The sequence below is a fragment of the Nannobrachium achirus genome, assembly GCF_963921795.1.
Source record: "Nannobrachium achirus genome assembly, chromosome: 23".
NCBI classification, from domain to species: domain Eukaryota; kingdom Metazoa; phylum Chordata; class Actinopteri; order Myctophiformes; family Myctophidae; genus Nannobrachium; species Nannobrachium achirus.
The window spans coordinates 30594312-30606797 of record NC_137830.1 but is presented as its reverse complement, the minus strand read 5'-3'; the positions used below and the strand labels follow the sequence as shown (position 1 = coordinate 30606797).

Genomic DNA, 12486 nt, shown 5'->3' with positions numbered 1-12486 from the left:
GTACAAAAAACAGGCAGGTCTCTATACTGTCTCCCCCTGGTCAGCTGGGGTGCCTGATGGAGGGGAAAGGAACTGGTTGGAATAACGTGTTCCTTTCACATGCTACGTCCCACCAGGTAAATATCCCCCTGTCAGATGAAAAGAAGTGGGTTGGACCCCCTTGTGCATTGAAGGAAGCATGACTGCAGTTTGTTGCGTAATGTGATCAAGACAGATGTGTCTGATTTTTCATATTCCATCCAGTTTGGCTTCTGGCTCCGAGGAGCACATTTTACTATAGTTTTCTTTTATGGAGTTATGGTACAACCGATGTTCGGGAGGTGGGGCAAAGCAGAAGACAACCAAACACCTAACCAGCCACTGGCAACTCCACCCAGTGTCACCCGGTGCCTGCCAACCACTCACCCATCTCCAATCAAGCTGACAACTCCTCCCCTAACCAATCATGTTGGTATATAAACCCAACTTGAAAAGATGGCGGTGTGCATAGTTTCGAGTAATCCACTAACACGTTGTGAGCTTGTACTGTAGATCGGCTATTATTGGTGTGAATGTTCCCCCCCTAGGGAATGGGGATATGCTGGGGTTCAACTGACATTTATAAAGTTATTATTTCCAATCTGTCTTAATTAGAAACTAATGATACATTTTCCTCATGACATGCTGTCTTAGGGGGAAAGATTTGTTTACGTACCATAATATGACATAAATGTAAGGTTTTATAAAGTAAAAGTTAATTTACCTGAGCCAAACATGTTTGAGAACTACTGGCTTAGATCACCGTTTGTACGCACTTTGTTGTACATACTGTAGCTTCATTAGCTTGACAAACGACACAACATTCGTCATTATTTTAATATTGTATGTTGCTTCACATCCTAATATGGCCTTGTTGAACAACGAGGAGAACGCATTTCTTTTTAGGCAGTAGTGGAGGAGTGTGTGTGTGGGTGTACAGACGAATCATCATGACATCACCATGACCAGAAATGTATTTTCGGATGTGCCTGCAGTGTTACGTCGGAACAGTATGATTCATTTGGCCAACTAGATAGCTTTTCTGATCTGTGTGTGTACACACACTCCACGCCCCATGAAAATAGAGTTCCTCTACTTCAAAAATCCACATCACACCACTGCATATTATGGAGAATGGAGATCCCTGATGTCATCAATATTAAGCGCATAGCTTGGAATGCCCATATATGGACATATTGTGTGAGTGTGGTCTATAACATAAGACAGACATCTATGATGTCAGACGTCAGTCATATCCATATTTGGGAAAATATTTTGTCCACATTTCGTCCAACTTAAACAACCAACCGCAACTCGAATCACACTTGCAAATGAATTCCGTCCTGCGCGAATTCTGTCTCGTGACTGAAGTGAGGTAGTAAGTCCAGGTTTTTTCCTCTCACTCACGTCACTTTGATAGAGGTTCTCCCTATAGCTCGGTCTCCAGCCTTTACGCACAACTACACAATTGTCATGTTGCATATTAGGTGGTAGGACTGCTGTTAGGAAAGAGTGAAATCAGCTGAGGATTTTAGTTACTGTGGTCTGTGGCTAGTATAGCCTGTATGTGTCGAAGTCTCTCTCAAAGCCTGTGAGCCTTACAGTATATATACACTGAAAAAAATAGATTTATCAAAATGATTCTGATAATAATTAAAATTATTCAAAGAATATTTCTATGGTCTTGAGCATTTATTTGTCACGTTTACATAATGATCTGTAATGAAAAGTAATGTAGCTATTCAGCCTGTAACTTAATAACAGCCCTGTTACTATAATTTCAGCCCTGTTACCATATCAGTTTAATTCAAAATAATCATAAATGGCTTTCTCAGTTCACAAGGGGTTGACCTATTGTCCTTTAAGCAGTTTAAGCAATGATATGCTTAAACTAAGTGTTAGAGTAAATATTTGAAAATAAATACTGAAATTTGTAAAGTGAAACATGCCAGTATTGAAAAGTTTGGTACAATAGATTTTGAAAGTGGCTTAAATTAATTTAAATCAACTCATATCTGAAATCAAATGGTTATTTAGAGAGAATGTTAGTTTCTTCACCTAATGGTAAAGGAATTATATATATTTATTTAAATCATGGTACTTTTTCAGGTTCCTGGGTGTTGGTAACAGGGCTGCGCCAAGTATAGCAAACAATAAATAAAACATTTAATAAAAATGTGTCTTTGATGCCTGAGCTGAGCTAATCAAGGTTTTGATAGTTTATTACCTAGTATTGAGGTGTACATAACAGAAAATAGTAAAAGATAAAGTATTTTTTTCAAAAGTTCAGAAGCCCAAATGTCCTCCAATTCTGGAATGACCCATATACCGGTACAGTCAGCCCACGTCACTGTGACTCTCATGACATTTGTGTGTAAAGACACTGTAATTAATGACATAAGTAACAATGATCTATAAAAAGAAAATGCTGTGAAAAAAAGAAAAGGTTATCAACGTTTCTCAGCCCTCCACCCCTCCCTGCTCTCTCTCTCTCTCTCTCTCTCTCTCTCTCTCTCTCTCTCTCTCTCTCTCTCTCTCTCTCTCTCTCTCTCTCTCGCTCCATCCCTCTCTATGGGTATTAAATGGAAGTGAAACTCACAGCAGACATGGAACGAACAGAAACAAGAGTTCCGACGTCTTCCACCTCCTGCTGTTTGACAGAAGAGTCCTCTGGAGCACCACAGAATGTCCAGACACTTCAGACCAGGTAGTGCATGATGACCACCTCTGTCGGCATGACTTATCAGCATTCCTTCCATTTACTAGAGGTGGTGTGCATTCGCATTAATTACCCTCATGATTCAATTCGATTACGATTCACCCGGTAACGATTCGATTCGATTCTACGATGCAACATAAGTTTCTATATTTTTATATTTATGCTTTGATTATAAATTATCGATTATGTCACGTTGCTGCATTGAATTGAAATTTAATTCAATGCAATGCAATGCATTGCTGAATCAATTATCTTTGACACCACTTACCATTTACCATCTCTCGTTCCAACTTTTCCTCTTGACACCTCTGTGTGCTCAGCATCTTCAACGTATGCTTTTGGCTTCGTCTTTTAACCTTTCTTCTCACTCTAGCCTTCCTCTTCTTATCCATCTCAGACCGGTGATCTCAGTAGACGGCAAAAAAGAAAAAAAAAACTGTTAGTCTTCTTGGGCATTTCTCTCTCCACTAATCCCATTTTCATTACGAAGCTGTAATTTCACTGTAGCATGTTGTATTTTATTTGCCTTTTACCTTGCTCGTGTCATTTTGATTTGGCACTTTCTCTCTGTCTCTCTCTATAGTTGCGTTTCTATAAACTTATTCGAAAATAGGAAGCAAATTATCAGAAATGCGCATTAAGACAAAGCGAATTTAGCCTGTTTCCATCTGCGGGTGTCATTCAAATTAGTGTAACGCTCCCTACCTCCTTGCCCACCACTGGCCCCCACCGTTGTGCTTAGGGTCCTTGGGAAACGCCAGATTGCAGAAGAGCGACACAAACAAACAACACATAAACAGAGACTGAACGTCATACTGAGACAGTTTGTTATAAGTTTGCATTGAACAAATCTTCGTTTTAAGTTCTGTCGGAGGTTGTCTTTGCACAACAGTCTGTAAAGAGCTACAGCTGAGCTGGCACGTTGTGAAAACGGGAGGAATTTACACACGGAGTTCAGACGGTTTGTTTTGTGAGCTAACGTGCTAATACAATTGATGTTAAGCGGCAGGGGAAAGTGTTAACTTGGAGGTCGATGGATCAGAACGTCATCATTTATTCGCATTCATTGGCTGACCCGTTTCATTCACTAATGCACATTTAGTTTTTTCGATAAAGCCTCAAAATCCACCTCCTCCAAGCTCATAAATGTTTTCGCGAATAATGAAAGTTTATTCGAATTTTGAAGTGTTTCCATAAAAAGATTTATGCGCAAAAGCCTTAATGCGCATTAAAAGGCTTTATGGAAACACACCTTATGGCTGTCTCTCTCTCTGTCTCTCTCTCTGTCTCTCTCTCGTCCGTCCGTCCGTCCGTCCGTCCGTCCGTCCGTCCGTCCGTCCGTCCGTCCGTCCGTCCGTCCGTCCCACCCACCACCTCCCAGTGTTTTCCATGTTGGCTGGGCTGCTGTATCTTATGCTGCACCTCTCTCTCTCTCTCTCTCTCTCTCTCTCTCTCTCTCTCTCTCTCTCTCTCTCTCTACCCAGTGTTTCCCATGTTGGCTGGGTTGCTGTGTGTGATGCTGCACACCAGCAGGATTGGCCGGGTGAGCCCGGCCCCTATCTGTGCCCATGGGCAGGGTGGCTGCCACGTCCCATCTCTGGCAGACCTGTTTGACCGGGTCATAAAGCACTCAGCCAGGATGCACAGCATCTCCAGCGACCTGCACTCCCACTTTGTGAGTCTCTAGTTTGCTGATGTCTGCGTTGGTTCTGTGATTTGTAGCAGCCCTCACTGAGCAATTTTTGTACTCGACTTATTTCCGTAAGTCCGTATGATTATTGATTGCTGAACATGTATTTATTTATTTTAGAATGTGTCCAAGTGCTTGTACTTTCAAAGGTTGACAACTTTTGTACTTTTTATATGATAGGTGAATTACCCGCGTTTGATGTATGCATGATAGTCTGGTGTGTTTGTCTTGTTATGTCTTGTTGATGTAGACCTACTGTTTGTATTGTCTATGATGTCCTGTCTAAAAATGAATAATAAAAAAAATAACATGTATTTATAATTTTTTGGAGGTACAGTATTTTAAATGACGGAGAATTGCATGAACACTGGCATGTTGTATAGTGGAGTTACAAATCAAATCTAATATCGTTGAAATTAAGTGAATTCTATAGTTGTTACAACTGAGTTAATCAAACACCTTTGGCTCTTTTGCTTTAGAGATAATAAGTGATATGGAGCGAGTTTTTTAGGGTCTGGCTCTGCAGGAGTCTAGCCGGTTGTAATGTAAGAGGGTCGGTGTGATTATTCCGACCGGATAAACAGTACTTTTTCAGATATGTTTTATCTTTCTTTCTAAAACGGCTAGTTCCATTCCTTGATTCTGATTGGCTGGTTGCTGTGGTATATGAGACTATAGCCCACACCTTGAATCAGTTTATATCAAACCCAGGTGTGTTATTTCTTTCCACAGTGTTCCACAGTGCACCAATTATCTGCACCTGTGTTGTTTCTGCAGCCTAGCCGGGAACTACTTTCTTGTAGCTGGGGACTACTTTCTTGCAGAGCAGATCTTATTGTGTATTATTAGTGAAATAGAACAGTTTTAATTGGTACATGTCTACGATTTTTCATGTTGCCATATTGTAACGTTTTAGAAAAGCAATAAGCCATGCAAGGCTTGTGGTTACCTGTATTTTACACCGGCTGAGAGGGTTGGAGACACTCGGCTGCGCCTCGTCTCTCCCTACGCCTCTCAGCCGTGTAAAATACCAGTTAACCACTCGCCTCTTGTGGCTTATTGCTTCATTAAAGGTAGGGTATGTTTGGTTTTTCTGTTCCTGTCTCTTGGAACTGAAACACTGCAAATTAAGCTGATAAATGGATACTCCCTCCTGATTGCCTGAAATTTGGCAAACAGCCTGGAAATGCATTTTCTAAGTACATTTTTGAAAAAGAGAAGAAGAATCCGAGCACTCAAAAAGTTAAAAAGGAGGGGAACGGACGTAAAAGCTGTGTACTTTATTTCATAACAGAATAATAAAAGCCAACATGTTTAGTTATATTTGTACCTGAGTATTGCTAATTTCCTATATTTTTACTTCTACTCCACTACATCTCGGATCCCAATATTGTACTTTTACTCCACAACTGATTTGAAATCTTTAGCTTCTAGTTAGATTTTGATTATTACAAAACATATTCAGCCCTATATACATTTCGTCAATTTGAAAATAGCCGATTTACATGAAATATTAGATCTGATATTTTCAAAAGATTTTTATACATTCGAAAAACGGGACATTCTGCATAATGAGTATACTTTTACTTTTGGTAGCCTACTTTAAGTACATTTTGATGCCAATAATGGTTTACTTTTACTCAAAATAACTTTTTTCCTATGGATTACTCATGCCATGGAGACTTGAGTTCAATAATATCTTTTTGTGTTTGTCTATAAATATAAGACAAAAAATGTATCATACAAAATGTACCCCCCATTGATTCCGGATGCGGAACAAAAAGCATTTGGGGGTACTTATTGTAATCAAATTTTTGTCTTAGGAATGCGACAAATACAAAACAAAAATAAGTCTCCATGGCATGGGTAATCCATAGGAAAAAAGTCATTTTGGGGGTGAACTACTCCTTTAACAGAGTGTTTCTGCATTGCAGTATTGACACTCTTACTTAAGTAAAACATTTGAGTACTTTTTCCACCACTGCACTCGTGGCATTCAGCTTGCTTGTGACCTGTCTAACCCGTAACCTTATCTCCTTCATTCACATGTGACGTGTGTGCGTGCGTGCGTGCGTGCGTGCGTGCGTTTGTGTGTATGTGTGTATGTGTGTGCGTGTGTGCGTGTGTGTGTGTGTGTGTGGTCTCCACGGTACCCCTTCCTGTCTCTCAGGAGCACTTATTCCTGCCCAGTAAGAACCACATCCACCGGGTCCACCGCAACTGTCACACCTCCACCATCCTTACGCCCAACGGCAAAGAAAACGCCCAGAGACTGACGGTGAGCACACTGGACCGGCCGTTAACCAACCTGTGCATGCATGGGGTTAGGGTGGCCCACCGGTGGACCGTAAGGATATTGCAGCAGCAATATTTGATTTTAATGATTGCCACCGTCAGGTCGCAGTTACTATCAAAACCTCGACCAGCTGTCCGTCAGTCCGTCCGTCAGTCCGTCAGTCTGTCTGTCTCACGTCACACTTTTGCCCTGCTAATATCTCCGCAACCGTTGCCCCGATCCATTCCAAATTTTGCATACACACTCCTTGCCTGCCAAGTGCCACCATGAGGCCGATTCTTACAAAACACATTTATGGACACAGCTCCTAAATCTTTGCCCTAAAATCACGCAAATCGGTACACAGTATGTCTACATTCATGTCATCAACATGGATCTGTCGCATTTAGCGCCACGTTCAGGCCGATTTTTTAAAACACATTTTTGGACACTGCTCCTACAGATTTTGCCCTAAAATCACACAAATCGGTACACGTCTACTCTCATGTCAGCAACATGGAGCTGTCCCAGTTTGTTCAGTAACAGGGGTCTCCCTGTCTCTCCAGCTCTTTAATAAACAGAAAATACAAGTTCAGGTAGGTGAGAATGTGTAAGCCAATCAGGAGAGAGTAGTGTTCCAGCCCCGACCAGTTCCAATTTAGTCTGCTCATTTCTTTGTGTCATTCATTTAGTAAGTGATAAGTGACACTTTTTAAAGTGACAATTTCACTTGTTTAATCTGTATCCTGTTTGAGTTCTCTATCCTGATTGATAAAATTGGTATCCTGAACCTGAAAGATTATTGTCTGTTTAATAAAGAGCTGGATACTCCTTTTACTGACACAATATATCAAAATAAAGAGCCATCTAACACTTACTCTACCTTTAACGTTTATTTATTTTTGATTTGATTTTTTAAACTGGAAAAGAACGTGTCTCATGCTCAGGGGTTTGTTACATTGATAGAAACATTAGATCCTTTCCGGGGGTAAATTAACTGCTTAGAGAAAACGATTAGAGAGCAAACAAACCTTGCTAACATCGCCGGAGGCAAGTAAGCTGTGTGACTGAGTAGGTCTGCATGGGGAGTGAGTCAAGTGAATCTCTCTGAATGACTCAAAGACAAACACAAACGATAATTGACCATTAAAACCCAAATGTGTAATACAGTATATGACTTACAGTATCCATATAGACTTCTCAGGCCGTGACCCCCACTTGGAATTGCACGCATTACATTTCGTTTGACTCAGTTCCACAGATAAATATTTAAAAATAGCTGAAATACAAAATAATTTGGGGACCCCCCCATGGGGAAACAGTGGATCCGACAGTATTCATTATAAAAAATAAATAAATAAAGCTTTCTGTATGGTCTTCCCCACAGAGAGGGGAGCTGACAGAGGTTATTCTACGGCTACTTTTGGCATGGAGGGACCCTCTGTGGCACTTACACCAGAAGATGGCCCACCAAGACCACTCCAACAGCTTCAGCTCCGATAAGGCCCTCGAGATGAGTGACATGGTGCACGAGCTACGCGTGGGTGTGGAGAAAGTGGCCAAAAAGGTACTCGGGCTACTTATATGAACATGGGTGTGTGTGGGGGACAGACTAGTGCTGATTATCAACACCAAGAATATTGAGTCTTGTGGTGAAGTAGTTCTGAAACATCCTCATCCTCATCCTCAACATATCAAGGACACCCCAAATTATTATGTATTTCTGAAAAGATCAAATTCCCTCATCTGAAAACATTTTGTGCCAGAGAAGGTTGGTGTAAAAATAAATAAAATAAGAAACAAAATGGCGCAGTCATTTTGAAATGGTGCATACGGTGGCGCAGTCGGTAGCACTGTCACCTCACAGCTAGAAGGTCCTGGGTTCTCTCCTCCACGTCATCAGTGCCCATGCCCTAGGTGGGTTGGCAAAAGGGCTTATCTGTGTGGAGTTTGCATGTTCTCCCCATATCTCCTAGGGTAAGTAGGCCTACCCTAAAAAACATGCAGTAATCCTGGTCTCTATACTCCCTCCACCTGGCCAGCTGGGGCGCTTGATGGAGGGGAAAGGAACTGGTTGGAATAACATGTTCCTTCCATGCGCTACGTCCAGCCGGGGAATCTCCCCCCTGTCACGTGAAAAGAATCGGCTGGGACATGTATAGAAGGATTGAAGGAAGCAGTCAGTCAGTTGCTCTCCCCAAGTTGGTAGTGGGAGCAGGGGTTGACACTAAGGTCTCAGAGGCACTTGCCCGTCGGGCAAGTACAGGTCGTGTTCTACTTGCCCAAAGGTCATGTCCACTTACCGGAAAAGTAAATGGTCCTCTATAAGATTTTTTCGCTTGTAGAACTAATTAATGTTGAATGCAATCGATAACTTGTCGAGTGGCGACAGTCACTTTGAAAAATCAGAATGAGTGCAACTGCTAGATGTAAGAAACAAGGCATTGTTCTTCATAAATAGACAATATTTAATGAAGACGGAATTTCTGGTTCAGGTTGTCCGACGGGCAAGTGCCCACCCAAACATTTTATTTACTTCACACGGGCAGTCGGGCAATCATTAGTGTCAACCCCTGTGGGAGTGTAGTGGCCAGGATCACATCAGACAATTGACACCACGGGAAAAAGATGGCTTAAAAAATCGTGGGATAATATTTGTTAAATATTGTAATAATAATAAAATAAACGAAATGCTGCCGCTGTCCAGTACAACAGAAGCACTGTTCCGTTTCGACTTGGCAGTTGCATAAATGTGTCCTAATGTAAATCAAATTTGTCGAAGCATATACTGTACAGTAAGTTGGCTGCTTAACAGAAATGGAAATTCAAAAAAGTTATTTTAAAATATATTTTCATTAACGAGCATTATGAACAGATGACAGCTTCCGAGCGGAATCGGTTTTCAGGGGATGTAGGCTACAGTAGTTCCTCTATGTAGCATTTGGACATTGTGGAATAATATGCTGGCTACACGTGGCGATGCTGGCGGCATAGAAAGACTAGCATGAATGAATCAGATCCCAAAATAGAATGTCACATGAGGGAGGGGGGAGTCAAATCAGTGAGTAGAGAAATTGAGAAGAAAGTTATACTTATGAAATGGCAATATACATGAACGCAAAAATGCAGTTATGTTTACAAAATTAACAGATGTATTAAACAAAAACAAAAAAGAAACTATACTGAATTCGAAATCATCAAATACACAACAAATCTGAGTTTACTCAACACTGATGATATTGCTGTCAAACTATGAAGCTATCTATGAAATCTAATAAACAATTTTATACATTAATATATAGAGGGGACTCATGGGTATGGGATCTGATGGGTCTGAAAAAAATCTTTCCCACAGATGCAGAACCTGGGAATTCTTGGCAACTCGGAAAACAGCCTGTCGGCTCCCGGTGACCTGGTCCCCTTGTCCAGCAGCGGCGAGTGGCGCCTCATGAACGACTACGACCTCCTCTACTGCTTCCGCCGTGACTCGGACAAGGTGCAAAACTACCTGAAGATCCTCAAGTGTCGCATCGTCCCTGAGCACGGATGCTGAAATCCCCCCACTCCAAAAGAAAAAGCATGAATGAATGAATCGGATTGAGTGGATGAAAATGGATGAATGGATTGACTGGGTGGGTAGAATGAAAGAGAGAGAGAGAATTATATCTCCAATAATGTTTAAGACATGCGATGACTCTGTCAAAATGTACACTTACTGTGATATAATGATATTTATTTATATAGTACCTTTCATACATCTACTGTACAATGTGATTCAAAGATTTTCATGACTCGGATAAACAAAATAAAAAATGAATAAATAATAAATAAACTGTGATGTAGCTATTTGACTGGAGATTATGTCTCGATTTAGTGATGTCTGATGAGGTTTTCATAGTAATTTAGGCAAGTTGCTCTGAACAAATCCCCAGGATGAGCGCACCTCGATTTTGATCTGTTTCTACGAGTAAAATGCATTCATCTGGTGTCCCAGGACTAAAGCAGTCCCTGATTCGAGGCAGTGTTGATTTCGTCGACTAAAACTATGACGAAATATTTTCACAGACTATCTTTTTTTCACTGACGAAAACTAAATAAAAACGAGATAAGAACTAAGCTATGATGACTAAAACTAAGACTAAATATATTGACAATTTTGCCAACTAACAAAAACAAGACTAAAATCAATGTTAGGGAGGGACTAGTGGAGAAGAGATCCAGTAGGGGGGGGGGCATTCTCCATTCCGACATGTCGCCACTCCGACAGTGACTTCTTATTGTCGGAGTGGCAACACTTCCATAGAGGTTAAGGTTAGGGTTAGGGTAGGAGATAGGGTTAGTGTCGGAATGGAGATATGTCGGAATGGAGAGATGCACTCATCCAGTAGAACTAAAAGAAAAGTCGTTTTATGTTTGGTTGCGCTCTATCTACAAGCTCACAGCACGAAAACGTTTTCTTTTCTTACAGAGAACTATAACCAGCAATGTGTGAGTGATAATTCTCTGTATCAATATCATTTTATTCCAAGGCATCATCATCTCTTCATGCGCAGAGAGGGAGAGGGGGCACTGGGGATAATCTTCTCTTAAAGGCAAAGGCCTTTATGCATAATGTAACGTAGGTGTTTTTGAGTGGTTGTCTCCTATGCGTGACTGTGTGTGTACCGTATGTTACTATCTATGTATGTTTGTACACAGGCGACCCTGAAATGAACTCTGCTACACACACGGCCATGCGTGCGCGCGGGCAAGCAAGCACACACACACACACACACACACACACACACACACACACACACACACACACACACACACACACACATCCATTCCTCTCTGACACACACACACGCACGCACGCACGCACGCACGCACACACACAGTGTATACAGTAGCTTAACAAAAATGAACTGCTCACATCCACCACTCACTTCAAACTTGGTTTCAGGTGTCCAAAATAGCAAATTTTGCACGGGAACATTAAATATTAAACCCCCAAATTAGGATTTAGCGTGAAAATTAAGGCCCCTATTGTGAAGTGAGCGGTGCTATTTATCAGCGTCCGGCTGGCCAATCACAGTGTGTCCTGATTGACCCTAGGTGTACAACAAACTTTGAGAGGATGGCCAGAGATTTTTTGGGGACCGGACAAAGCCAGATGTTGGAGCTTAACTCTATCCAGGAGCACCGCTCAAAAACAGACTCCGTTACAAGTAAAAGACCAGAATTCAGAATGTGCTTGATATTGGCTTCAAAATGTATTTAAAGGACCAAAAGTAAAAGTAGGAAATGTTTGAAAATAGCAGATCTACAAGCTCACAACGCATTGCATCGCAACGCGTTGTGACCTTGTAGATCGGCTATTTTCAAACAGCATAGGTATGAAATAGGGCTAAAGTGGTCTATGTATGTTTTATAATATTATAATGTATGTCTGCAAAGTAACTAGTAACTAGAAAAGAAAATTTCTAAGAAATTTTAAGTGTGCCTGCAGCTCGCTAAGTCTGTGCAACCTTGTGTAGCGGTTGGTGTTAGCATTAGCGTTATTAACATTAGCATTTTTGTGCATAAACTTTAACATTATTGTTCTTCATATGACACCACCCACATGTCTGTACGACAAACGGTTCACGAGAAAACGGGTCACTTCCTGTTTGGTGAGGGGCACTTCCTGAAAAAAAAAAATTTTGAGAAAAAAAATTTTTTTGAGAAAAAAAAAATTGTGAGAAAAAAAATATTGTGAGAAAAAAAAATTGAGAAAAAAAATTTTGAAAAAAAAAAATTGAG

At 41.0% G+C, this 12486-nt stretch overlaps 1 protein-coding gene across 1 annotated transcript; it reads left to right on the top strand.

The window, feature by feature from the left end:
- Positions 1 to 4229: 4229 nt before the first annotated feature.
- Positions 4230 to 10255, top strand: prl2 (prolactin 2; the record flags this gene model as incomplete). Its single annotated transcript, XM_080754330.1, has 4 exons — positions 4230 to 4412; positions 6598 to 6705; positions 8090 to 8269; positions 10058 to 10255. The coding sequence occupies 4 exons, from the start codon at positions 4230 to 4232 to the stop codon at positions 10253 to 10255; spliced, it is 669 nt and encodes a 222-aa protein (XP_080610456.1).
- Positions 10256 to 12486: the final 2231 nt, after the last annotated feature.